Genomic DNA, 23181 nt, shown 5'->3' on the forward strand with positions numbered 1-23181 from the left:
ATGCGCCACAATCAGAGTGTAAAAGTGTGTGGTGATGCAAGAAAAAAAGCGGAAGTCACCAACAATTTTTGTTGAGTACTTTGTGGCTCTTTACGGTTTTGCAAATATCACCGCGGCGTGACTCAAATTTCAATAATCACTTCTCGATGTCTCTTTAATATTCGCAAAACTACACGTTTTCCAATCTCAGCGCCGAAACTAATTGATTTTTCTACATTTTTTCCTTTCTTTCTAGGTAAGTTCAGCGTGCAAAATATGAGCGCCAGCGAGTGTGGAGAAAAGGAAAGTCTTGAGAAAAGGTTTAACGATAAAATACGTACGTAAGTTAGAGGGTGTCACGTTCAGAATGCAATCGGGAATAAGGGGTAAGTGGGGCAGTGTTGTTCCAACTTAGGGATTTTCTGGCTTCAATAGCCAGGAAATGCCTTACATTGGGTGTTAAAACTCATGGTTTTTTCTCTAAAGGAGAATTAAAATTTGTTGTACATATTGCAACACTGCCCCGCTGTGGGGCAGTGTTGTATGCACTTTTATTTACCATAAATTACTTCATGGAATTGTTGAATCGTGAGCAGATATTTAATTTATACGCTGAGACTGTTTGATCCCCGAAAAACCACTTTTAAATTACTATTTTCGCGACTTTTCTCAACTCATATACTTCATGTCAAAATTTTTGCGAAATGACACTCGAAATTTCTCCTTTAATCAGTGATTTTCGCGTGTTTTTCCTCATTTTTCAACGAAGAAGTTACGTAGAAATAATGCTTTGTAAAATAACTTCCATATTTTCCACAAGAAAACTTCGAGCGCGAAGTAAAAGTGAAGTTATGACAGACTGTCAGAGAGCAGTGTTGTCAGTGTGCAGTGTGACAAGACTGCCCCATGAGTGGTGTTTGATCTCTACTTAACCCTCAATAGCCCGTAATAGTGTTTTACGCAAACGTTGGCTTTTTTAATGGAAAAAACACAATTCTGTAACAAAATGTTGGTTTTCGTGTAATTTTTAATTGTCACTTATTTTACTTAAATCATAAGGGCTATTTTGTACAAATTTTCATCAATTGTAGACCTTAAAGACTACAAACATTGTGTTAAGACTAGCAGTTGATTCATGTGAAAATCTATGAGAAAATTCCAATATTTGAAGGCTGTGTGAATGGGACACAGTGTGAAAGGCTTTCAGCCAAAAATCCTCACATATTGAATGCCGAGAAGAAAGAGAGAGAGAGAGAGAAAAAACGATGAGAAATTGTGAGTATTTGACGTTATATAAATTATATATTTTTATAAAAAAAAGAAAGTAAAAGAGAATCCAACGGCGAAACAGTATCAAAAAATCGAGATGGGACCATTGGTTTTATTGCCACGAGGTTAAGGCGATGCGGCCAAGAAGAAGAAAAAGAGGTTTGGGCAGGATGAAAAAAAGGGCATAATATTGCCGGAGAGCCTTGAAGCGTACATTATTTCATGTCATCGCAGTGGGAAATCGATAAAATTCACCCACCTTAGAGGAATAATAAAAAGAGTAGCAACAGAGAGAGAGAGAGAGAGAAAGGAGAAAATATTGAATCACACATTTCGAGGGATGATATTGAGGATTTTCCCTTGTGCAAAGGGATGAAAATTATGTGTCTTTTTGAAGTGGGTTTGCTGAATAGTTTGTCAATTAATTTCATTTCACGGTGTCTGGTTTTGGTTTGTATGTTTTATTTGCATTCTGTGATAAAAGTATTTTTGACAATTTCCATTCTCGGCAAACTGTGAGGCATAATTTGAGTGGATTTTGCATGGATAATGGGAGGAAAATGCTTAGCCATGTGTAAATAAGTGCTCTCCGCAGAAAGGTGGTTTTCTGAATGATGGAAATAGTGAGCAAATGTCTGAAGTGGGCAAAAGTTTCGAGTGTATCGTCAACATATTCTCCATCCATTTCATTCATATATGCCAAGTTTTTACGTGCAACTTTGCGAATTACCTTATTTTTATTATTTAAATTTGCCCAAAGGCACCAAAATTGCACAAGTGGTAAATTGTGCGCACATTCTCGTAATATTTCCTATTTTTATTATGACAAAAATTTGTTCAAAAAAAATATATTTTATGTCGATCGCAAATTCTTTTTTTGTGGTCGATAAAGGTAGGAAAAATTATGGGTTGTAAAATGTGGATTTTTTATTTAAGACTCGGTTGCAATTGAAGCATGCTTTTCGACACTTAAATTCAATGTGACCTGAACACTGACATGTTATGCATTTCCACAGACTATGTGAACTGTGCGAGTAAAGTGGAAATTCCGGGGAAAACTAATAACCTTTTATCAAAATCTCGGATAATATATTGAAAGTTATGCGAAGAATTACAGACATTTAACGATATAACGTTCAAGAATATTCTCCGGTTATAATTGCCACATGGAAATGGTATTTTCAAGTCACCTTGATTGCTCGACTCAAAGTGTTCGATTTTGAGAAAGGAAAGTTTACGACCTGAAACCATTTGTACAATCTCCACAAGTCGAGATCAACTTGAACTTTGAATTGTTGCAGGAAAGTTTGCCCACTTTTAAAGTCACATCTTTCACGAATGAGTTTAAGTTATGGGCGTTTATTCTCTCGAAGGGGTTTTCTCGATGCCTGAGAAGTCTCTTGCCTTCTTCGGTTTTTCTCCCCCCCCTCAAAGAATGGGAAAACACTGGGAGATGTCGTGTTTTTCCCCCCGAAGATGCGATAATAAAGCATTATCGTTACTGTTCTATGGTTCATGCGATGATATCCTTAGAAGAAGGGAAATGATTAAGTTTCGTCGACTTTGAGTATCTTATCTCACAGTGCATAATTTAAGGCAATGTCGAAGACACTCGTCTTTCCCACTTCTTCGCCTTCACTCTATTTTGGCTGATGCCTTGGGAATGTGATGGAATGAGTTTAAACAAGGAGGAAAAAAAAAGGAAGAAAACGCGCCTGTCAGTCCAATTGCTTGATATTATTCTTCAGATGAATCTTTATTCAGGTGAAAACACTTGACAACATTCCATCGCACACATTCGTTTGTAATTTCTCTTTTCTCCAAAAAATATTTATTTTGCTCTTGTTGACTCTATTTGTGTGTTGCAATTACTTCTGAATATAAAATTGCGTAATACTTGAGGATGTTTTCCCGTGAATAGAAAATATGTACATTTCTTTGAGTTCATAAATGAATGATTCCAGGAATTTTTGACTTCGTTATGATATATTTGCTGTTTAGAGAGATTTATTATTATGAATTTCTGTTTGTTAAAATAGGAACTTAAGAGTTCTTCTTGAGAGTCTTTCTATATTTTTCCAACACTTTACAATAAATCTGCATATCGAAGAGTAAATCGAAAATGTCTTATATATTTTTGATAAACTTTTTATTATTTCTTCTACTACTACAAAAAATCTTATTTATCCAATAAAAACACAGAAGGAAAATTTTACATTGTCTCAAATTGCATTGAAACACATTAAACGTTTTTCTATTAATTTTGCCGTATTTCAGTCAAAAATTCTAATCAATAGCAATAAAATTACCTAAAATATTCACAAAATAATTATTATAGAGCAATATTAATGCTAAATTTTCAACTAGTTCACTTCAAAAATTACTATTTTGACTTTTCATCGTTTTCCTCGAGATCAAGATTCCTTGATTCTCTTCTGTTTAACAATTCGTCCTCGGAAAGTTTTTCCTGTTCCAGAATCCTTCGTGTTAATGGTCCAATTTTCATAAATGCCATCCTTTACGTGAGGTTGTGTGGCTTTTGAGGGGTGTCTATTGACAGAAATTGATCACAGAAACGTGAATGGTTTGTCGCCTTTTGGGGGACATAAATTTGTCCTGAAACAGCGCCTCAAACCCAACTTCTCTTCTCCACCACTTGACATCAATCCATTTGTCTCACGATTGTGGCGTCTAAAGTGGCTAAGAAATCTTCCGGTTCATTGGGTATTTGGCTCATTTCTCTATACCTTTTGGCATTTGCTGGGCCACCCCGAAAATGTATGCGTCAGTGAGTGTCAGTTGGTGTGACAAAGTCTCGCTTTTTATCGATTTATCACGCGCGCATTGCCGCCGTTACATAACGCGTGGGTAAAATATGGGTGAGGCGGTTAATGAAATTTATGGTCGTGAAAGATATAAACATTGTTCTGGGGGTCAGTGCCAAACACTTTCCCGAATAACTCGAATTCTATTGGGTAGTTTTGGCCTCAAGACATGTGATTTTAGTTTGTGCCGTGTTAATTAGCCCACCCTTTTTCGTCTTTAGCGCGACACACACACAATTTATTGTGACAAGAGGGGGGCGTTTACCGACATTTAGTTATTCCTGCGATGGCACACATCTAATTAAAACTGGGCAAAATGTTAGACTGAAGCTGTCCAGAGGCGCAAATTTAATTGTTAATAATGAAGAGAACGAGTGAACAATGAACTGAATATTCTTCCCAAACCCCGGGCGGGCTTTTTTGGGTGTGATTGTGTGATTGTGTGTGTGCCTGTGTGTGGAATCCCGCAAAATATTTATTTCTGTAACAAGTGCAATTAACCCACATGGAATGCAAAACCTGAAAACAGCCAGAAATAATTGTAACATGGAGTAATTGACAAACGTGGAATGGAATCAGATGCAAATACAGATCAAATTCAGTGTGAAGAAACATGAGATTCACACAACTTCCAAAGCCACTATTTATTATTACACTGAGGGCAATTTGAGTGTAATTTGCAATATCCGTTCAGCCGAATAACTTTCCGGGTTTTGTCAAATATAATATTGTGCAAAGTAGCGAAAGAATACAAATATTCGGTAATGTAATTACACACATGTGATAAAAAAATGTATATATATGAAAATGTGGGCGAAAATTCAGCGAGTTTAATTTTATGGTTGAGTTGATTATGGTAACAATTAAATTTTAATACAAAAGCATTTTTGGATAATGTCGCCCAAATACAGACGAAGGAAATCCAACTTCTTTCGCCAAAACTCTCTCTGACTTCACGCAAAATTATTTCCCCCCATCCAATCGTATGGTCTTTATTTTCATTTTGAATATCATTTAATTTTAGCTACAGCATTGCGTCTATAAAGTGTCGTAAAAGACATCATCAGATATACCATCGTGATATTAATAACTCAGCTTTATAAATAATATTCGCCACTGCTTGCTCGTAGTAAAATTCACGGTATAATCCGGCGTATGTTATTTATTAATATCCTGGAAGATCATTCTGGAAGTCAATAGACAATCAATACAAACACAGTCCATAAATAGACGGGCAAGAGTAGTGAATAAACTGAAAAATAAACTCCCACAAACTCAGCGGTAATTCAATTAAAATAACTCTTCTGGACAATGGCCACCGCTTTAGATAAAAATCCATCGCATATTTAGTAGAAAATTCGGTGGATTCTCACGAGTTTCTCACGCTTCCACACCTCATTCATCCGCCAAAGCACTCCCGAGTTCATCCATTAAACATCATCAGTATGTAATTGGACTAGTTTTTTCTTCTTCGTCTCCTTGTTGTTATTTTTAGTGCTAGCAATTGCTGAACGACCAACTATGAATTGCTGAGTGACACTAAAAATATCCAGACAGCTGAAAAATCAATAAGTCAGTGAAAATCAATATAGCTTTACGTTAGAGTCAACAGTAATAAAACACGCTTGATGTACAAATTGTGAGCAGTAAACAAGACGGAATTACATTGGCAAATTCTCCTTTCGTGACCTTTGGCTGGGCATCCTTTGAGCTTACACTTCATGCAGTCCCCAGAGGGTGTGTGTGTGAGAGAGAGAGAGAGGCTTTCCTTTTTCCTAATCATGCCGAAATTGTGCGAGTTTTGCCATGGATTTTGGGGAAAAGTCAACTATTGATGCAGACTCTGAAGCACACACACAAATACAGGATAACCCAAAGAAAGAGCGTTTAGAGTTTTGGAGAACGGTTTTGGATAAACATAAGATCTAAATGTTGAGATTTAAAAAGCTAATTGTTTGGTTTTCTTTTGCTAAAATCTTAGTAATTCGTTTGACCAGTCAAAGTAGTGATGCGCACTTAAATACATAGATGCCGCATCATGTCAAAACCATTCCATTTCAATAATATACTTCGTGATAACAACACTCAACTGAATTGTATAAATAACGTCATGTAAATAACCTCAAAATTGAGAGATTTACAGGCGAGTTGGACTTCCTGTTTCCTTGCTAAGTTCTTATCAATAAAAGCAATTAATTTAGCAAAAAATATGGAAAACTCAGGAAATTGCAAAGAAAATTGAGGGAAATTCACAAATTAAAGTGTAAAAATTGACTTAATATTTTGCTCTAAATTGCTGCATTTGTGACGTTACTGAGTTGACTTTGGCTTAGTACTTTTTGTTCAGAAGCTGCTAATATTTTTGTGTTTTTGTTCAGCTAAAATACATACTTTTTTAGATTCCCGTTCGCTAGAATTTCTAAAGAGAAAAAATTATAAGCAGAGCGTAGAAACTGAATGCGGAACAGTGGAAAGAATGCAATTGAAACTTTTCTAGAGTGATTTTGGGAAATTGCCTCAGTTCTGTTGCACATTATCTTGAGCACCCTGTGAACTTTGGTAGTCTTCTATATTGCCTGAAGGTGTGCATATCGCACGAGAGCACGAGAGTGAGTTCAATTGAGTCCTGCTTCAGTTTCTTTTTCATTTTATCGATCACAAACTTCTCCGAACCCTTTCCTCAATATTGCGATATTGTACGTCTGTGAAATTCCGAATTACATCCGGGAGTGGTTGAAGGGGGTTATTTTACAAATAATCATGGATGCTTCACTGACTTTCTGAGGTAGAGAAATAGAGAAGGAATTAACTTTGAGTGATGAAGAATCAATCTTTCAAAAGGTTTCTCTTCTTTCACTCCTTGTACTTGACTTTGTAATGGGGAATTAAACGATTTTCCTTGCCGCTTCGCACTGTTCTAATTAACTGTGGCAGATTGTTGGCGGTGTCATTTAATGTCACCTCGTCTGTAAATCCGAAAGAGTTCGTCCTGAGGGTGGTTTTTTCGCCTCGTGCATGCACACAAGTGTTTTTCCTTCCTATTAACCATCGTCGCAGGACCAGAGAAAACTTTTCCAGCTCATGCACGAGAGTTGCAGTAAGGGATGAAAGATGTCCGGAATGGTTTCAGTTTGTGAGTTTTACCATCATTTTGTGGGACTCTTGAATGTTGGGCGGTGTTTAGAAATTGTGTTTTATATTCTCTGAGCTTTGGACACCAGTGCGACAGAAGAGGAAGGGGTTTCAAAAAAGGGGGAGAAAATCCACAGAATTGCGTGGTTGTGATGGCGAAGAAGTGTCGGAATGATGGAGATTTTTCAGTGCAAAAAAGCAGGGAGAGAAAATAACTGTGGAGTGTACAAATCACAGAAAGCATTTTGAGTGAGGGAAAAATGCTAAAGAAAATTAGTGAAAAGTGTCTTTGTAGAGTCACTGAAGCGTTCTTTCATTCTTTTGTGCCATTAAATAGTTGTTGAGCATCCTTAAACAATACAGGAAAACAAAAAGTAATTTGCTAAAGAGAGGGAAAAACACTATTTGAAGATGCTTTTTCATTGACTTTCATGAATTAATTCGTCTAGCAAATATTGTTCTGTATTTCTCTACTCATTTTGTTATGAGTTAATTGCAGAATTCTACGCTCGCTAATTAATGCAATTGAACAGGAAAATTGATGAGTGTGTATTTGAATGGGTTTTGTAATGAAATATTCATTCAGATGGGAATTATAATAATAGAATGTTAGTTTGGTGTAAGAATAATCTTCATAATTGCACCCATAATATGTCTTTAATTGAGAAATGAGGTGAATTTATTTGTGGCGCTGATGAGAACAAGGGGGAGAATGAAAGAAAATCTTCCGGTTGGGAAAGTTTCTCATTGTGGGTGCCGAAACAATTCGTCTCAGAGTTCGTATTCATGTATGCCAAATGCCAAATGGAAGAAAGTGTAGAAAAGTGAGTGAAAGACGCACACGAGAGGAGAAGATGGGAAAAGGCAGGGATTTGTGTGAATGTCGTCGTCTAATGAAGTAATTTAGGGAAAATTGGTGGGTAATTTTCATCCTTGCCAAAGGGATAACCCGAAGAAATTTGGTAGTCAGCATTTGAAAAACAGGGGAAGCGAATGGATGACGACTTTTTGACTCTCATCACTTGCATATTGTCATCACCCTTGATTGGCAAATATGCAGACATTCTTGGGAAAATGAGGCGGAGAAATGTATGGAAATGGGAAGATTCGATATAATGTGATATCCTTGTGGTATTTGGAGATTCCAATGTTTGCGGTTTTTCCGCTTTGTCGCTTCATTCCATTCACTGCAGGAATGTATTTGCTCTCGAAACTCCTACACATGATGATGTCCCATCATCAAACCCAGTTATTCGATATCGAAACCATACCTTTATGCTTTGATGCTGCGCTTCATGGATTGATGATTAGCAAACTTCAATTACACATAATCAATTGTTATGCGACAGATTAAAGTGAAGCTTCCGAATCAATCGAAATTCAAGAAGTTTTCTCAGCTCTTCAATATCTTTTTCAATCTTCCTTTATATCGAAGGGTCAATGGAAAAGTATGGAAAGCCAAAATTGTAATTTTTCAGGGGAATAAGAATTGATAATTTGCCGAATTTTACATCAAACACTTTCTAATCATTCAATAAAGTCATAATATTTCAGTTGATTTCATTCGTTATTTATTTAAAATTTTTCAAATGTTGATTTTAATCGACATTAAAACATTTAAAAAATTCTGAACATCTAAACTTCAAAAGTGATTATTTTGTTCATAATTTCTCAATATTTTTCATTTTATATCGACTTTTGAGATGAATCTGATTTTCTACTGTTGCATCGTAAGAAATGAATCTGAAATTTTTTCAGTTATAAAACAGATCAAGAGCTTTTCAAAAATGCTCAAGACGAAAATTATAAAAAATAACTTCTTTCTATAGTTTTCGATTCAGTCGTCGATATCTAAAACCTTTGGTTAGTAAAAAAATTAATTTTGTCAGTATTTTATCTGTTTGGTCAGTAAAATATTAAATTTGGTCAGTAAATCGTTGCAAATTTACAATGTAAAAAGCTAAAATACTAACCAAAGTATTATTTTACTGACCAAACAGCAAAATTACTGGCAAAATGTTTTTTGTGCATTTGTTTATTGACCAAACAGAATTTTAACTGACCAATTTACCGCAGCCTTTTATAACTATTAGAACCCTTTTTCCCTCATTTTTATTTAATGTTACGTTTATCTGGGATTATTGGATGAAAGAAAAATTTAATGTTACGTTTCGTTATCCTTTTTTTTCACCACTTATGGCTGCTAATCTCTCTTTGCTTTTGAATGTGTTCCTTTGATGCTGTGAAACGACAATTTTCATTTCTCCCCACATTTTTCTTTTGCACTCAATCTTCTAAAGCTTTCATGTTCTGTGAAATTTCCGTCTTTCCTCACATTTCGTGTCTTGCAGCATTTCCTCCATGATAATCATAAATTCATTTATTATCAACTCTGCGGTGATAAAAATTGAATTAACTCCTCGAGCGTTATCTGGGCCATTTTGCATTAAAATATTCATTGAATTTCCATGTCGTGAACACAGAAGTGGAGTTTCTCAAAGGTTGGAAGTGATTTCTTGTCTCACGCAATTTAGTTTGCTGTCCTTCCAATTAGATGAAATGCCTCTGGTCATCGGGATTTCCCTGGGTTTGTGGGCGCATATGGGCATTAGTGAGATTATCTTGGCATCCCTATCTCTGCATCTGTTCGATTTTCCCAGGCGCTCCTTTATGCGGGAATCCAGGGATTCTCCGCAATCCCCGAAAGTGGAACATTGAGAGAGGCGCATTTTAGGTCACAACATTCAACTCTCACACTTACTAAATCTGGGGCCGGATTCAATATCTAATTTCGAGCAATCGTGGTCACGGTCAGGATTCTAAGTTGCTGCTTAATTATTAACATGGCACTTTCGTTTTGTTCCTCAGATTCTCTCTGTTGTGAGGGAAAAGTTTTTCCTTACAAGTGTCCTTGCATGGGTAGAAAAACAAGTGAATAATGGAAATTGCTGAGCATCAGAGTGAGAGAGAAAGTTGATGTTTTTCTCTATACTGGTTATAAGCAGAAAATCAAGAATTCAATGCATATCAATGGATGAAGAGAAAACTATGAAAAGTCGATTTTTCATTGATTACGTCTGAAAAATACGACTGAAAAAGAATTTTATATGCCTTTTTATAGTTTACGATGGACATTTTCTGAAAGAAAATTATTCCAAACAATAGAATTTGCCTAAAATATTCTTAGATTTTGAATGAATTTTTTTTTATTTTTTATAATTTTTTACTTGAAAATTTTGAAGAAAAATATGAATAAAATGTACTCGAAAACTATTAAAAATCGACTGTGGAAAGTAATATTTTCCGTTTATCTATTAATTTTACCATATTTTTTAGTAAATTTTTTTTTATCAAATTTCAATAAAATCAACGGAAGAATTCAGAAAACAATTATTATTTAGAAGGTATTTTGGGTATTTTAAGGATAATTTTAATAAGTTTCGAAGCGATAATAACACTAAATTTTCAACTCATTCTCTTGAAAAATGATAATTTTGATTTTCTATGGTTTTAGATTTGTTTGATAGCAAATATGACATTCAGACGGTGAAGAAGAAGAGTTTTGCAATGATCTAACAATTGTAAGTGGCTTTGAAATAATTCAAAAGCACATGCTTAGGAGCTGAACAATACCTTCTAATGGCCACTGAATGATTCATTAGCTTCCCGTTTCTTCTAATGGAGATTTATCTCTGCCTGGATATTGATTTCTTGCCCGGTTTCCGTGCACTAAACCGTATTTATTACAAGTCTCTGCCCATGCAAATGGCAAGCGCTGCAATTCACGGTGTTCAATTGCTAATAATATTATGCACACACAGCCTTCAGTCCGTGACTCAATTCGTCATAATGATATCAAATTGAGAGTTGTACTTGTTACTATATCATTTGTACGGTTTATTTGAGCAATTCGCACGGAGTAACATGTGGCGCATTCAATGTGCATAATGAGGTGTTTTATATATGTGTGTGATATAATCTTCAATTGGCAAAAAGTGTGCTTATTCATGAGGCGCCGTGTGTGTGTTTGTGTGTGCTTTTGGAGAGAAGAGAAAAGAAGTACAGCGAAAAAATATTATTATTGAAATTGCCTTTTCGCTCAATTAATTGCCTAATGGTCCTTCGAGGCATTACAATTTTTCAAGCACACTTTCAGATAAATTTTGTATGTTTTTTTTCCCCTTATGTTCAACCTATTTGTCAAATTGATGATTTCGACATTTTGTGTGCGTCTGTAAATTGGTAAAAATTTCTGCAACTGGAGAGAGAGAGAGAGAATTTTCCAATAAAACTTTGACTCTCTGGTATATTTGACATAATCAATTTACTAGCAAAATGAATTTCATTCGCCCTTTCGTTATGTTGTATTTGACGAGAAAGTGAAGAGCAAATTTACCTGTACTGTATTTATCACATGAAGAATTTTAATTATAAAACTCCTTGACAACTTTTCACGCATCGCGATGAAGGGAAAGAATTTTCTTCCGCTGGAGAAAATGTCTTGTGCTTTTCACAAAAGCACTTCTCTTGACGTTGAGATTCACTGGACTGAAACTTCAAGACGCGCGCGCGTTTCAATTAAATGGTCGTAATATTTATGGTATACATATATATGTGTGTGTACCTCTTTGATGTAGCAATAATTTCTGCCTTAATTATTGTTTATTGTTGTTAGCTGTTAAAATGCAATTATTAGCATTCTTGACTTAACACGAGGCGCTCTTAAAAGTTGTCTGACCGAGATTTATTGATTATCAAACCATATCTTTGTTTATAAAAAAAAGCACTTCGTCGTTGCTTGCGTCAAGGGGGAGATAATATGCCTTTTAATCTGTACATCACTTCCTGACACTTTCAGTACTTGAAATTCTTAAGTTTCCATCTGATAGTTTTGTAAGAAACCGCCTTTTGGACATCTTTTCCGGTCATAACCTCAAAATATCACTTAAAGATCTTCAGAATCTCCGTTTGGAATCTTTCTAGATCAGAAAATCAACTGCTTTGACTTGCCAATGGACTGAAAACTGATGATTTGCAGTCAAAACTTATCAGGAAGTGTTCTAAATAAACATTTTTCAATTTAAAATTAGTATTTTTGAGGTTATGTTCGATCTTGGCATCAAATGTACAGAATAGTAATGTTTATTGCATATAAATGCTTTTTTATGTCAAAGATTAGCAATTTTGTCAATTTGAGCATAAGAATTATTGCATTAGAATGCAAATTATTCAGTAAATAAGTTCTTGATTCGTTACATAACCTAGAAAAGCATTATCGCGATTGATTCTACGTTAAGAAATCAAGATATAATCGAAGAATTTGGATAATTTTGTAAGTAAATAAAGCATTTAGTAAAGGAAGATTGTAAGTTTTGAACATTTCTGCTTTCTGAGCTTCTTACTCTATTATCTCCCCCTTGGCTTGAGTTTTTTAATTGATCAGTTTCTTATTCACGCTCAGTTTGAGATCAAAGACTCAATTTAAGAGTCAATTTTTCTGGTTACTTTGAGAGTGAGAATCTTTAATGAATCTTTTAGTTCATTAAAATCCAATATTTATCGTCATTTGAGTGGAATTGCATAAATCCACTTGCATATTATTTAGATACATTCAAAATTCATTTGATTGCGACCCTTGATGTCTGAAGAATCACTTTGGATGACAGCTTGAGCCCTGCTGTACTCCTTTCTGGGATTTTATGGTAAATCCAACACACTATTCCGGCCATAAATTACCCACAAAAATTACCCTGAAATACTGGTCGATCCATTGAAATGCTATGCGACACAGTTGTGCTGATATAACATATTCCCGTGAGCAGGGATTTTCATTGAGAAAAGTAGCAAAATGCTGGGGAGAAGAGGGAGGGAGGCAGGGAGAGAGAGTGGGAGCTTTGCTGTGGAGCTTTCGTGCGCGCGCGTGCCCCAAATGCGAAGGATGATGACGTTCATCCCTTCCTGGGTTCATCATCCTGCGCGACGGTCCACGCGAGCTTTCCCGAGCCAGTTGGCTCTTGGCTGCTGAGCGTGCAAGCAGAGGAATTTGCAACTTATCCGGCTCACTTGGTCACTTTGGCGGGTGTTATTTAACCATACTTTGCTTATGTGTTTGCCTTCACATGAATGTGTGCTGTCGTCATCATTCCGTCGCTGTCTGTTGTTGAGGTGGTTCGTCAAGCTTTCCAACTGACGCGATTCAGTCGTGAACGTCGATTCCAACACTCCGGATCGGGTTTTTGATCGCGAGAACTGGGCTGACAAGGTGGACGGTGTCTTGTTTCTTTTGGTGTGTGAGAGATAAAGAGAGAGAGACTTGATCTGCACACATCAGTGACATTTTCCTGGGAAACAGAAGGGCTTCTGCGGCCCAATTCCTGGGCAGAAGAAGTGGAGAGCAACATTCCGCTGGTCAGTCTCTAAGCAGTGCTTCTGGGCGAATCTTATCAGCTGAATTGCGCGCGTGGTGATGAATTGGGAGGAAGTGTGAACCAAGGCGCGAGATTCAACGAGGCTTCTGTGAAAGTGCGAGGTTTATCAGTGGTTGCTTTTGATAAAAAAGTTTGCAAAAAACTGCCATAACAGACACACTCCAGAGTCTTATCAATATTTTGGGCGAGTGAAATAAAAATAATAATACATATAATCAAAAAAATTCTGCAAACAAGAAGTGACTTCGCCCGGTTTTTGTGAAAGTGAAAGCAAGAGGTAAAATTAGAATAAGAAGTAAAGCGCCAAGTGTTCGATATAATTTCATGGAATTCTTGAGAGAGAGTGTTTCAAAGTGTGCGTAGAGAAAGAAAAAGGAAAATAAAGAGTGATTCATCGTTTGGAATAAATTTCGTGGGAATCAATTAAAAATTCAATCGGTCAGAGACTCAAGTGTGTGAGTTGGCTACAATATAAGAAAAGAAAAAAGAGGGTATTGAGTAATAAGTCACTCTGAGGTTGGCTTCTATGAACCATTTCGTATATGGTGAAGTCAAGACGGTGTCTTTCGCAGAAAAACACTTCACCGTTCATGAGGTCATTGTTCAGTGAACTCAACCTTGTGTGTCCGCCAATTGAGTCGCCTTAACTAATTCCTTCGGGCTCACCGTCTTGTGCATAAGTGTTCATCGTGAACTTCATCCACCACAGTTTTAAATTGAAAAACAGCCGATACCAAAAATAAAGTGTCGCTCGTTGTGTTGTGCTTGAGATTGTTGTGTATTGAAGTAAATAGTTTGTGTAGAGCAATAAATCGACCGGAAATTATATAGCAAAATAATAAAAAAAAATCAGCAGCTTCTGTGATATAGAATCACACAAACCAAAGAGAAGCGCATAATTTAGCAAGAAATAAATTCAGCGGAATTTATTTCCACCCACTATTTCAATATATTAGTGTCTATCAAAAGTCGTCAAGACGTCGTGCTCACAGAGAATCTCCTCCAAAACTCTACCATCCACCAAACGTACGTATAGATTTATCAGTTTTGAGGAAATTACTCATGGTCTTGTCAGCTGGAGATTTGCGGAGTTATTGTGAAAAATGATAGATAAGTGAATTTATGGAGAATTCTTAGATTGTCGATGATTGTAACGTCTTTGTTTATCCTTATTACCGGTGAATTTTCTATATACTATGATTCAGAGGTGACCCAAGGGGCAGATATTATAGACGGAAGTGGTGTACAACTTCACAGGAGTGTTAAGAATTGGAAGTAGTAAAATATTTAGAATATTTGCATTGCAAAAGCTTTTGTTTCACAAGAAATTGAGGCATTTTCTGCATTATTTTACCTTGTTATTGATTTAAAGACGAATTTTGGTGGGAATATTTCTCTTTTTCTCAGCAGAATTAAGCATTTCGGTTGGAAAAACCTTCATATTGGTTGGGAAAAAGCTTAAAAAAGAATCAATTATAACCTCAAAAATATTAATTCAGTCTGGAAGAGCGGTTTTTTCAGTAGAAACAGTTGAGAACAGTTAAAGAAGTCTTAAAACTGGTGACGAATGCCTTCAAAGGCGTTCAGAAGTGTCTGAAGTGTTGAAGATTCTGCACAGAAGCTTACAGATTTCAGACATCTCTCTCCCCTGAGCTGGCCTTATTAATTTTCCAGTCACTGTCGAGAGTACTTGAAAATCCTCAGATCTTCTACGCTGTCTTAAGTATCCCTTTTCATGCACTATTCAACTTATCAAACTTCACTCTTCCACTTCTTGTCATGCTTTTATTTCCTCTAAATTCTTTCTCTCTTTCCCCACGTCGACCTTTTTCTCATCATTTAATTATCTCTCTCTGTCTCTTTCTCTGTGAAAAGGGGTTTTGTAGCAGACCACAAGATTAAATTTATATTTGCTGTGGTGGAAAATGAGGCAAGAAAAGGGACCCAGAAAGAATATAATGGATTAGGTTTGTGTGTCTTGTGAAAACTAAGTCAAGAGTTTATGGAAGTGTGGAAAGCATTCATGGCTCACCTTCTGTATGAGCGGCAGCGCAAAATGGCCATTTAGCTCGTGTTATGTGGAGTTTTAATTAATTTTTTTCTTTCACATCTTGGACCAACACCTAAACGCCTTTATGTGTGCTTTAAAGTTTCATTTTGGCAGATGGTAAATGTCGGCCTTAAGAACATTCTCGTCTCAGTGTGTAAATAACGTCATTATGAAAGCCGCCACATTAGAGGAATAAAAAAAATGGTTGGAAAAATCAAGGTTTCTTCAGTGGGAAAAAAAGCATTTGAGGGTCTTTGTTTTCTCTCAAATTATGAATCATATTATATAAGATGTGCCGGTGCAATTGCTGGAAAATATTTTATCTTTAGGAGAGTGAAATCTCTTTTGATCAGCAATGAAGAGAGAGAGACGCGATGATTGCACACCTTTGCAAACAGACAGATAAGAAGACGAAAATGATGCCACGATGGAGACAATGTGCCTGAAGGAAGAGACATATTTTTTCACTTGTTCCAAGAACATCAATAAAATAGGGGTTTTACATAGTTGTTTATGGCACAGCTTTTGGGCTGTCTGCGTCTCTCTGGAATTATGTATCGAAAGTGCGTGTTTATGAAGTGGTTGTGTGAACAGGTGGCGATGGATACAATCACGAGACTTTTATCACTTTCTGCTGGATACATTTTTTCTTCTTCACCTTTTTCCTTTCGTGGCTGTGAATTTGTCGGACCAACTAAATATTTATAGTGCATGTGTGTGTGTTGCAGTGAATATTTCTTTTTCCTTCACTTTCAAAACACACACACACACACATGCACTTGCGCGTAAAAAATGCCAACAGATGTTTAACAATGCCGGGAATTAATTCGCCTTTGTATTCCCATGTTAATAATTAATAAGAAATGGCGAATATCTGGCAAATGTTTAAGATTATTCCACTTATTTTCATTGCCACGATATGAATAATGAATGTGTCTTTCATTTTCTCCTCACTCTCGATTAATTGCTGATTTCACATTGTATATAATAACCAGAGAGAGAGAAAAATGACTTATTTTGGTCATGTGTCTTCCCAACAGGCGTGACGATGCGTGAGAAAAAAGGAGGAGCCCTGCAGAAGCTGAAGAAGCGACTGTCACACAGCTTCGGAAGATTAAGTAAGTTTATTTTTATTGAACTCTGTCCTTATAAATCCCCATTGGTGTGTTGTAGATGACGCAAAATTTGTGTTATGCGTGGAAAAGGTGAGAGTAAAAAAAATCAGGAAGAGTTGAAAGGCGCGAAAGAACATATTTCTCTGGCATGTTATCAGTTAGGAAAAATTATTTTGGGATAATGTTTATTTATAGTTACAGTCGAATGTAACATACAATTCACATTTAGTCCGTCTAAATGCTATTTGGAATGTCGATAGGTATAAATCACAACCCAAATACTGGAGATATCTTCTAGATTTTTATCGCACACTCTTGTGACACATCAATCAATAGGTTTATCGCTGAAAATAGTAACGTAACTTTAGTTATTGTTTGACAGTGTGTGTGTTTGTGTCAATAGAGTCGTCAAATCGATTGAGAAATTGTCAATGACAGAAAGTCCTAAAGTGACAGACTTCTGATAATCATCTGCAGTGGAATTCTTAACGTTTATTTCCTTTCTGTACCGCATCGATTATGATCTTACGTGTCGTTGCAACATTGCGTTCATAACATTTTAAATAAGCTATACAATGGGGAAAAACGTTGACATCTGACGTCAATTAATATATTTCGTTGTGTGAAGATAAGAAAAGCTAGAAAATACATGTGAAAATCAAGAAAATTGACAATAATGATGTTCTTAAGTTAATTAGTATAAAATTCTTGGATTTATCTTGTTGATAGATTGAGGTTATGTGCTTCCGGTCGTCATCTGACTCTTTCCAAGGAAATTAATTGGTTTTCCAAAGCGTTTTCAAGTGCATAAAAAGCTATGTTTCGATGTTAGAACAAAGACAATTTCCTGGACATTCTGGGCAGAAGAATTCTTCAAGAATTCCATTGGAAACACGTGAAATGTCAGGAACAGTCACAGATGAAGATGTTTTGTCACTGGGATTCACTATTTCGTCCAGTTGAACTAATTCTTCGCGAAATTCGTACTAAATAAACTTCCAACTTTGCCTTGCAACGCCTTTTTGTTCGTATTTCGTAAAAGTGTAAAGTTGCAACCCAAGTTCATAGCTTTTATTAATTGAAATACGAAATTCGTAATGTTGCAACGACCCATAATGTTTTTATTGGTTAATTTGCAATAGGAAAACAACGTTTTATCGTTATTTACGAAGAAGTATTCTGGGAATTGGAAAGAATATTGTTAAGCAAACTTCTTGAGGACTTCTTATGTGTGTGATTTCCCATGAGTGGATGGCATTATTTAAGTCCCTTTTCAAATAAACAAACAACAATCTTAGGAATTATTGTTTGTTGCATCTGCATTTTTGCAGCTGCTAAATCGCGTGTGCAAAAGGGCTTGAATAAAAGGAGTTGTGTTTGCTGTTATGATGATTTATGAATCTATACACAGTCTTCAGACTGACCAGAATGCTTGTGTTGATGATTTAAAGTGTTGCAGGAAAGTGTTAATGCCTTTACGCCATCGGAGGTGTTTATCTTTGTTTCATGTATTAATTTTCACTTTTAAATCCCCAACTCGACATTTTTCCCACTAATTGGAGAAGAGAATCGTTTGGCTTTTCTCACAGAGAGAGAGAGAGACAGAAGGGAAGAAGAAGAGGAACAAGATGTGTTTGTGACTCTATGAATAATCCTTGGTGGTGCAGTGCATATGTCCAAGTCAGTCTGTGATGTGTTAAGAAAGAATATAAGCATGTTTGCATTCCCTTTATTTCTTCTCACTTCTGCCAATGTTCTCTCTTTCTCTGTGTGTTACTGGTTTTATTTATAGAAAATTCCACTGTTCATTTATTGTTACAGGAAATGTTCGTTTGTATTTAATAATGCACATGATTCTTTATTTTGGTCTGAGAGAGCTGCTTTTTTTTTCTTCATCTCTACCAGGCGCGAATCTCATGAGACGCTAATTGTGTGGGCATGAGAGAATATATAGTAAAGGAGGAGAGAAATGAATAAATTGCTTGAGATGCAAGAAGAAGTGCAATGAATATTTTCTCAGATTTTGATGGATTTATGATCAATTTCTTGGTTGGGAATATTTAAATTTTAAATTATTCCTGCCTCACATTTATTACACTAGCATTTTCTCAGCCACTTTCTTGCACCACCTTTTTTTTCTTCCTTATCTCATTACACACACTTCTTTTCCTGAGGATTATGCAAGAATGAATCCTTCCGAGAGTGCAATAAAATCACTCTTCACGCCCTTTTATATATTGTCCGCGGAATTGCATAAAATTCCGCACAAAACTGCACAATGTAAAGTGCATATGAAGCTGGTGTATTTCATATATTTAATAATTCATCGAGGAGTTGGGGGGAAGAAAGGTGTTACATAGAGACGAAGAAAGAAGGGCAAGGCAGTTTTGTTTTCACCATAAACTGCGCCGTCATTCATCAGGTCGTCGTCGGCTAATAGAAATTTTAATATTCCTCCACGGTCTGCTGAAGATGAAATTTTTCATCGTTAAACTGCTCTTCTATGGCTTTTTTCGGACAACTGTGTGTATTTATTAAAATCAATGATGTGAAAATCATGAGATTGTGGGTGGATTAGCGAAAAAGACGCGGAGGTGTGTCGGCTGTTCTTTGTCACACTAAGACTATGTGTTTTTCTTGCGATCGTTTCGTCATACATTCGCGCCGCAGAAAGTCCAAACAAAATGCCACATGGTTAAGCTGTTGGAATTAAATCGACGCGTCATGCTTGGCTTATAAAATTCACCTCATTTCTTGCCATCTTGAGCTATATTTGAATGGACAGTGGGTTTTCTGTATTGTTTCACTCACAACAGTCTCTACAGTGTTGTGCGGAGAATGCAGAAGCATGAATGCAAACTGTTACACTCACTATACAGATATCTGGATCAATTCCCATTCAAACACAGGAATGTTAAACTGAGGAATAAGGAAAAACTGTCCTTGATATTCTTGCTAAAACTCAAGTAAATCAGGGTTAAAACAAAGAATTTAGAAGCTTCAAAATTAGAAACACAATTGCAGATTGATCCATATTTGCAACTTATTCTGCAGCTTCCGATCTGTCAATCTGCTTTTGACACATTCCTTAAAATAACCTCTGAAGATCGTGTTGAATTAACACATTCTGAGAGTACAAATTGGCTTAGCACGTGTGAATCAGAATCGCAAATGACAAAAGTGGTGAAATTTTAACAAACGTGGTGAATTTTTAACACATGTGGTGAATTTATTAACACACTCGCAATTTTAAGCCGAATATGTATGACACAAAATATCAACGCATTGTTTTAAACTAATATTACACATTTTTAACATTCCTTGTTTGATTGGGAATCACTCCAATCATTTTGTATTCGCATAACTTGTAGAACAACCCTGTATGATGTGTATTGAAAGCTCAAAACAACCATTCGTTCCAAATGACTCACAGCCAAGCGAAGGATGATTGGGGAATTGAAGTGTTCGAAGTGTTGAACCTGTGACTAATTCTTGTGCAAACACAGCGAGGCGTGGAGTTTGTGTGATGGAATTGACAGAACTACAATGGATGGGATCATATACATGAAATTTTTCCCAAATGACTCTTCACGCCACGAAAGGTGGGAAAGTCAATTTGCAGGAAAATTGTGTGCACTAGGAAGCTATAGAGAGAATGATGTGAGGAAAGACGCGCTTGACACTTGACAATGGCAGAAGGCAATGAAAGGGAAAATCAAGTTTTCAACAAGGAAGAAAATCATCCTCCAACTTGGCTTCTGGCTCATGTTGACACATCCCCAGTCAGGAGCAGAGCGTGTGTGTGTGTGGGGTTTGCAGAGAGTGGATCCCCAACAGGATGTGTTTGAAGTGCGAGCGTTGAAATGTGTCATGTGACAAGTGTGCGATTTTAAAGAGGTTCTCGCCGCGCAATCATTAGGAGGCACTTTGGCGCGTGAAGGAGCTTTTGGGGTTTAGGGGCGAGACTGTAATTGAATCAATTGGGGCGAATTGCCACTCACCCTGTCATGATCACGAGGATTCCTGTTTTCATTGACAAATTGTACACAATATATCACATTTTCAGCATTAATTATATCATGTGTGTTTGTGTATTTGCTTTTTCATCTTGTCACCAGAAGCTCTCTTCCATCTGAATTAATTCAATGAAATGCAAATACAGCAGACATTCATATAATTCCTTCTCTCAAGAACGTCTCACTCTCGTGTAAATAGAGTCGATGATTCTGCAAACTGGGAAGTGCACAGAATAGATAGTGTGACTTTCATTTTCTACCTGTTCTTCTCTTCATTTTCTAGATGTTAATTCCACATGAAATTTGAGAATTGTGCTAAAAAAATGCATACTTTCGATCATATATCAAAGATGAATGGCAATTGGATAAAAATCAGTCTTGTCTGAACAGGAGAGTGTAAAGTTTAGCCCAAGGGGAAGATAATATGGTGATAAACTGTACACAACTTCCTGATACTTCCACGATTTGTATGACCAATCCTCAACAGTTTCCAGAACTTTAGAGATCATGGATTGTTTATAACGAGACTAAAATCAACTGATAACTGGAATCTGACTAAAATCTAACCGAAAACTAACTCAAATCTAACTTAAAACTTTAAAACTTACGTTTTCCTTCAATATTTTATGGTTTTCTTCAGTTAAAATTACATTTTTGAGAATTTTTCGTGATCATAATCCTCTGATTAACTTTCTTTCTTATTTCTAACTCAAATTTGCAACAGTTTATTATGAAAAAAAATTGAGGTTATGTTTAATTGTGGAATTGTTTTCTGAAATCACAGTTTTCATTGAGTAAAAATATGCAATTCTAACAATAAAATTAAAATACTTTCATTTAAAGTACAGAAATTTCATTTTTTAAGATGTTATTTAGTCTTAAATCAATAACATAACCTAGAAAAGTATATCAAAATTGAAACTTGGATAAAAATCAATTTCCACAAGTTAAATAAACAACAGAAAATCAAAACTGTGAACCAAATATTGCAAAAATTAAAGTAATTATCTGTACACCTAATCTGACCATATTATCTCCCCCTTGGCTTAGCCATATGTAAGAGAAATACTGGACAAATGCCTTAATATTCCGAATAAATCAAGCTCCAATTTCATTTTGTTGGTTTATTTTCCAATCAGCGTTTTATTTTACATCTCTAAACATCATGCATTTCCACTTTCAAGACTGGCTCTATTAATTTACACTTTCAGTAGCTGAAATAGTTCAATATATTTGTGTGTAATCAAAGCGAGAGAGCCACTGGAATGATTGAATCACGGGTGATTAGCATGGTGAAAATTCAATAAGGCAATTTTGTTAATTATTCATGTCAGACGACCTGACACTGCATTTCCGCTTCGGTAATATTTAAGCACAGATATTTTTTGCTTGATATCGTGGAAACTATATTGTAAATTATATATTGGATTTACGATGACTCTACATTTTTACCAGTTTTCCATGTTCATACCGTGGAAGCCGCGCAATGTGCTTATTTATTTACGTGCACGTTCCCGAAGGCGCGTATTAGAATATTCACTGGGAGCTGTTCAAAGATTGATGAGGAGAGAGAGAGAGATGGTTTGGATGGGGAAAAGGGAGGGAAATTGAACAAATATTCCGGATATTTTTTCATCGGCTGGAAATTCTGGCAATTGTTGGCATTTGGGAAGCACGAGAAAAGTGGGGGAGAAGAACAATACACAGAGAGACAGAGAGAGAGAGAGAGTTTCGGGAGGAAAAAGTGTGGAGAAATAACAAGAGCCAAATATGAGATGTTTTTCTATGGTCCAAACAGGAAGAATAGTTGCCAGAAGTCCCACCAGATCCCTTCATCCTGGAAAATCCTAGCTGGCCTGAGGAGGAAATTGAGCGCTCTTGAGTTGGGTTTGGGTTGGGAGGCATCATTTGTCGTCTATTTGGTGCGTTGTTGGCGTTGTGCGAAACGTGATCGGCTTGGCAAGAGCATTTCTGGGCAATCAGAGGATGAAGAGTTGTTGTGTCTCTTGTCGCCGTGGCACAAGAGACACTCATTCTGCTATGAAATTCGGAGGATTTCAGCGGTGGTGAAGCTGAAAGTGATAGAGAATCACCATTTAGGCCGTGATGATGATGTTGACAGCCAAGGAAAAAGACAATCACGTTTGCATGATTGCGAAAGATTGGTGTCGATAAAACATAAATAACAATTGCTTCGCATCTTCTCGATATTACATTTCGATGATAAAATATGTGAATTGAATTATCATTGCGAGATTCTGTGCTCCACTTTTGACAATTTAAAGTCACGAAGGGAAAATCACTGCAGGAATAATAAATTATCTTCATGTGTCACGTCTTTCTGAAGGGGTTTTGCGCGTCGCTTCT

At 36.3% G+C, this 23181-nt stretch overlaps 2 protein-coding genes across 4 annotated transcripts in view; both read left to right on the forward strand.

Moving 5' to 3' along the window:
• LOC132259563 (type 1 phosphatidylinositol 4,5-bisphosphate 4-phosphatase) overlaps positions 1-23181 on the forward strand; it is a 64412-nt gene that overhangs the window by 26189 nt on the left and 15042 nt on the right. The window lies entirely within an intron of this gene.
• Positions 1-23181, forward strand: part of LOC132259560 (cyclin-dependent kinase 14) — a 93256-nt gene that overhangs the window by 15881 nt on the left and 54194 nt on the right. The window contains exons 1-2 of one of the 2 annotated variants that reach the window (XM_059757245.1): positions 13236-14659; positions 16724-16801. In XM_059757245.1, coding sequence (XP_059613228.1) covers positions 16732-16801 — 70 coding nt within the window. In that variant the 5' untranslated portion in view covers positions 13236-14659; positions 16724-16731. Of the gene's footprint in view, positions 1-13235; positions 14660-16723; positions 16802-23181 lie in introns of those variants that run through there. The other variant, XM_059757244.1, reaches the window with a different exon arrangement.

This window comes from Phlebotomus argentipes, unplaced genomic scaffold, assembly GCF_947086385.1.
Source record: "Phlebotomus argentipes unplaced genomic scaffold, Phlebotomus argentipes genome assembly scaffold_18, whole genome shotgun sequence".
Classification (NCBI taxonomy): Eukaryota; Metazoa; Arthropoda; class Insecta; order Diptera; family Psychodidae; genus Phlebotomus; species Phlebotomus argentipes.